The sequence below is a fragment of the Salmo trutta genome, chromosome 28, assembly GCF_901001165.1.
Source record: "Salmo trutta chromosome 28, fSalTru1.1, whole genome shotgun sequence".
NCBI classification, from domain to species: Eukaryota; Metazoa; Chordata; class Actinopteri; order Salmoniformes; family Salmonidae; genus Salmo; species Salmo trutta.
In genome coordinates this window covers 7,001,091-7,007,134 of record NC_042984.1, presented here as the reverse complement: position 1 = coordinate 7,007,134, position 6,044 = coordinate 7,001,091, and the positions used below count along the sequence as shown (strand labels likewise).

Genomic DNA, 6,044 nt, shown 5'->3' with positions numbered 1-6,044 from the left:
GTCAATCCGTCAGGGTGGTTGATGGCACTGCAATCCCAGAGAGCTCTTCTCGTTTCGCTTACTGTAGCTAAATGCACAGTGGCAGCCAGGCTGTAATTCAGGGTGGGACATACACAGTAACCTATTTATAGAAAAGGGTAAAATATGAGTTTGGAATCATTTTCACCAGGTGAATCACTCTGGGATGTAGGCCTATTTTGTTTATTTATCAATTGCTGAAGGCCTAGTTCAGGGGTATTCAACCTTAGGTCTGCGATACTCCAGGGGGTCAGCAATTTTTATTTATTTATTTATTTAAAGTGGGAAATGTTTTTATTTTATTTCAATGTTTTTATGAATATCAATAGCAGAATAAATGCATTTTGAATGACATACCAACAGTAGAAAAATATGAGAATATCTTCTTTAAACTATATTCTTTCAACTATTTATAAATTCCTTTTGAGCAAATTACACTCAGTGTAGCTAATTACACTCACTGGCCTACCAGTAACAGGAAAAATGCTGCTGGCTGCTGGTCAGCTTTCTTGTCTTGGACATACATTTTTACCAACACATGGCTAACCTTTGTTTAACCAGCTAAACAGCTGCTATTTGCAAAAATGCTTTTGGAGTTACCTTTCCAGCAATAGGCTATGTTAGAGTTTACACTTCCTCTTCCAATTATAAATTGGAGACTACCAAATCTATACATTTGTTAAATGTTCATTATGTCTACTTTTCCTTGACACCATCATTCACCTGATAATAAGACAAGATATGCGATCAACATTTTTCTTGCTAAAATGAGGCGGGTCCCTGGGTCATCAGTTTGCTTGGATGGTGGTCCCTAAACTAGAAAAGTTTGAAGACCCCTGGCATTGTTGGTAAAGGATAGCCACTTACCAAAAAGATAGTAAATTGTTGACATTGTATATCTATTGCTTTTGGGAGAAAAAAGACAACTGTTCTTGCGTTGCTTTACCACCGATGTCTGTTGAAATGTTGGTAACATTGTGTTATTTCTCCCCCTCCTTTCCCACTACAGAAAAACCAGAAGGAATCGCGGTTGGTGTAATTTAGCCTTCGCGAGTTTCCGTAGGAATGCGTATCACGTGAGTTCGAGAAAAGTCAGGAAGCAGACAATCACAAACATTTTCTTGCAAAATATCAAATGTGTTAACTGCAGTTAACTCGATTTAGGCTTTTGTTATCATGGAGTCGACCCTCGAGCAACATCTTGATGATACGTAAGTGATTATTTGATCGAGACTCGTACAAAACCGTTTCATTTTGTGTAAACATTCCTGAAATGTGTATCCGTGTCGTTTTGATAGCATGAAGAATCCAGCATTTGTCGGAGTTCTCTGCACGGACCAACAGGGACATATTCTAGGCTGTAAGTAAAGTTAGACCAATTTCTTGTTGTTTTCATTATTTATCTTATTATTCAGCAGGCAAACATTTGACTGACGACCGCACACAGTCGTGATCATCATAGTGGGTGTTTGAAAAGTGTGACAATGTCCCCTTGAAATGGCAGTAGCTACAAATATTATTGTAATAAGTAAAATGAAGAGCAGTAATAGCCCTGTTCTCTGGTAGAGGGTAAATCCATTTGAATTCAATCACTTTTTTGACAGCACCCCTCTTTGATTTGAATGAAACCTTCCATACATAATTTACCATTGTAGAATTGCTAATAAAGTGACTTTTTGGACCTGAATAACAAAACATTCAAGAGAACTGTGTACAAAGTAGACCTATTTTGCATACCCCACCATAGCCCAATAATGTACTCCTAAAGATGTGTAGGCGAGCAAAACATTACTCCTTAAAGGTAGACTCAGCGACATGAAATAGATGCAGAAGGTAAACAGCATAGTGTGGAAATTTCCACAACTAGGAGTGTGTGGCTCAACTTCTCCCCTATTTTGGTGCCCTGGCCACCACGCTGTGAACGAAGTCATGCATCTCAATAGCTGCTCGTTGTAATGTCATTTCATAAAGTCTACCTTGGACCTTGTTATTTTCAGAGGTAGACTGGCTCTAGCAGCCAAAACATCAAAATACTCAATCTAAATGTGAATCAATTCTCAATACTGATACTGTTCTATAAACATAAAGCCCTCTTTCATATCACGTCAAAATAATTTCACAAATGCAAAATACACACTGTTTTAACCGTCTTTATCACAGTTGCAGCCGACTGTATTTTTCTATTCCAACACGTTTCTGGCGGCATTCTTCTGTTAGACACACATGTCAGGAGTATGCTATAGATAATTAGCCTCTCTTCTGTCTGTCTTCCGTAAACATATTCCGTAACATGGAGATATGGCCGTGTGGGAACACTAGCCCTATGAAGGTGTGTAGTAATTGAACCTTTTTAGTTAAAAAAATATATATTTCTCGCTGATATGATAGATATGTTCCTTTTGTTTTGAAAAACCGCACAGCAAGCGATGTGTGTTCACGTTTAGACCGAGCGTCAGGTTTATTAACGAAAACCACCTGGGAAGAAGATACCTTCATCCATAGGCACTAAAGGTAGTCAGCGTCTATCAGAGGGGTAACCCCACCATACCATGAGGTATTCATGTCTTTATCACTGGAAAAGATAAATGGTTGAGATTGATATCATTTAAACGTTTATAAACAGGGTTGTCAAACTATTTCATACATTTTTTTACAAACTATTTTTTTTGTTTGTAAACATGTCATTTTTTTTTACCTTAAATGTAAATGTTCTAAAAACATGTAAAATCTCGCCAAAAATTGTTCATATTCGCTGGTATGTTGAAGCTTAGACCCTATTTTATATCATCTGAGGTTTTTGTGTTGTGCCCGCAATCAGTTGAGACATGCTATTGAATACAGGGCCTAGCTAATGTATCAGGCCCACTTTCAATACTAGTGATCTTACCACAAGATCACCCTACATTTTGCTCTGTTCTTCCATATGACTGAATCTGAGTCTACTTTTGTCTTCTTGTGTTTATTTCAGGTCGTGGCTCTCTGTCTGATGAGCATGGTGGGGTGGTGTCTGTACTGGCCAGACAGGTAGCCTCTCTCACCAGAGACCCTACAGACAGCCCCACAGTGTGTCTGGAGTCAGATTCAGGGTGAGGAACCGCATCCAATCAGGAGTCAATATTAGGGGCGAGTTCCTTTTGCATCGTTTGGTGCGCCGGGTTGGTAGAGATTTCAAATGATTTCACCTTAGAGATTTCACCTTAGTTATATAACCAGTTTAACTGGTCCAGTTACTATTTACATATAGAGTTTCTAGCACCTTCCTCTTTGCCAATTGTATGGATTGTAAACTATTGGATAGATAATGATGCAAAGTCTGCCCAGCCTTTCCATCAGAGGGAAAGGCCTGACATATTATCATGTTGCTGATACCTTTGCAAGTCTACATGGCGGGCATAGGTAGGAACTAGGGGTGGATTTGGGACTCGACTGGGAGCTTATCTGCAAAGTGCATGTCTTGTTGTCTAGTTAGGTTTTCTTTGACTGTGCTGCCACCTTGTGGACATCATAGGTATGTGCATGGTTTCATACAGTTCCCTGAACTTCACCTTTACATTGCACTGTGCATATCTGAGCAGTCAAAACAACTAATTTGAAACTATGTTCAAGACATAGGCATAAAACACTGATCCCCAGCAGGCAACATGCTATATTTATAATGATGGACAGCTTAAATGGGAAAAGATCATATGGCAGCATCCTGTAGATGCAAATTACACCATGACATGCTGCCTATGGTATTTAATGGCATGTCGAGCAGAGCCAGAGTTGGTCAGTTTCTGCTGATCTAGGATCAGTTTTGTAGTTTAGTAATGTCTTGATTGAAATGCAATTGATTGGCCACGGGCCATATTGTTTGTTTTTCCCACAGGAATATTCTAGTGAGGGCACATGGAACCATCACAGTAGCTGTTCATAAGATGTCGTCATGAAGTCGCCTGATGAAGACGGAGGAGTCTGTTTCTGTTTGTAAAGCTGTTTGTTCACTAATGCTAAATAATCCCACACAATACTGCCCTACCAAGCAAAAAGGCAGTAACTGCTTGGAACTGAGAAAAATGGCTTTTATTTACCTTGGTTTAGCAGTTACTGCTAACATGACCCCTATTTTCTCTAAAACGCAATACAATGGAGGCAGGATACTTGTCTACATGATTTAAGCATGTATTTAATGTAGCAAAAATGACTGACTCATTTTGGACCAAATGAGCAGTTACTGCCGTTTTGCTTGGTAGGGCAGAATACCTGGTCTGTATCTAGGAGGTCACATTCAGGTGTTAGAAGATTCCATTTCTTCCTCTTCAACTGTCTGTTTGGCTAAGAGTCATATTTTATCTGTCCGTTCGGCCAAGAGTCATATTTAAAAGTCGAGTCCATACTATTTGAGTTATGTTTTGTGTATGTTAATAGGTCTGATCAGTTTTTGTAGCGAATATTTGTTGACCTGGCAATTCCTTTTTGGGACATTTTTAATCTGCTATCATGTCTGATTTCAAATTCCTGTAGAGATATTGTAATTGTATTCATATTAAAAGCAATGTAACATCCAATATGACATTTTTCACTTTTGTTATGGCGTCTGTTCTGTATTAAAATGCATACTACCATGTCAGGGGGGACTTAGTTATGTCACACTGTACTGGCTGGACTGATGTCCTAGTTTTTAGTGCAATTGTGAAGTATGCCAAATGAATGTACCACTTGTTGGGATACTTGACCTGAGACAGATGAACATTGAATCCTCATCACAGTTCACTCTCTTAAGTGCTGTCTGTTTTGAAATGAGTGGTATGACACATTTCCCTGTTGTGGGATGAGTAAGTAAACTTGACCTACAAGCCTACAGGAGTTGAACATTGAGTCTGGGCCACCTCTCACAGTCTCCATAACAGCCTGAAGGTCACCACTAAATCAAAATCAAATCACATTTTATTAGTCACATACACATTTAGCAGATGTTATTGTGGGTGTAGCGAAATGCTTGTGTTTCTAGCTCCAACAGTGTAGTAATATCTTAAGAATTCACAACAATACAAACAAATCTGAAAGTAAAATAATGGAATAAAGAAATACATAAACATTAGATCGAGCGATGTTGGAATGGCATTGACTAAAATACAGTAGAATAGAATACAGTATATTCATATGAGATGAGTAAAGCAGTATGTAAACATTATTAAAGTGACTAGTGTTCCATTATTAAAGTGGCCAGTGATTCCATGTCTACGTATATAGGGCAGCAGGGTTGCGTAACGAGGTGGAAGCCGTCTAGTGATGGCTGTTTAACAGTCTGATGGCCTTGGGATAGAAGCTGTTTTTCAACGGCATCCTATTCCCAATTAACTATAGTTAAGTAATTAGTGCATTAAATAGGGAATAGGGTGCTATTTGGGACGCATATGCATTCTGTGTGTTCATGACCAGTACAGTGCTCACTCAAGTATCTCAAGTGTGTAACATGTATCACAGCCCCCCAGTTTGATCTATGTGTATCCTGAAAATATTTATTTGAGTGATGAGTTAATCCACAGATATGGAATTTAAAAAAAAATTGTTGTATGAGCCTCTGAATGTGTTTTATGTATTGTTCAGCTGCTCTCTCTCTCTTTCTCTCCCTTATAATTGTTATATGTGTTTTCCTTTTGTAAACATTCACAATTCACATGTCCCAACAGGTGTCCATGCTTCCAGCGAATGCATTTCCAGTTCAATGCATTTATTTCTAGGGCGTTACAGGTGGATAAACTTTAACTGGAATATGGATTCATCTTCTGACCTCCATGTCAAGTCTTTTATTTTCTCCTTTAGATGGTTCAGCATTTCTCTTAGCAAGCGCGTCCTGCAGAGGTAATTCTGTGCAAATAATAGGCCTAGGTGTGGTAGGTGGTATTCGTGTCAAAACCTAGAAAAATTATATGGTTTTATACCATTATATCATCTCTCATTATTACACAATTGGAGTTCAGGTCACCCAGATAAGATCTTGCGCTAATGTTCCTCTGCAGTGGATGGGATGTCCCGTTAGCTGC

At 38.8% G+C, this 6,044-nt stretch overlaps 1 protein-coding gene across 1 annotated transcript; it reads left to right on the top strand.

Moving 5' to 3' along the window:
• Positions 1-1,079: 1,079 nt before the first annotated feature.
• Positions 1,080-4,565, top strand: LOC115165346 (ragulator complex protein LAMTOR5-like). The gene is made up of 4 exons (XM_029718417.1): positions 1,080-1,229; positions 1,317-1,378; positions 2,987-3,104; positions 3,887-4,565. Exons 1-4 carry the CDS (start codon positions 1,195-1,197, stop codon positions 3,945-3,947), a joined length of 276 nt encoding a protein of 91 aa, XP_029574277.1. The 5' UTR covers positions 1,080-1,194; the 3' UTR covers positions 3,948-4,565.
• The last annotated feature ends 1,479 nt before the right edge of the window (positions 4,566-6,044 follow it).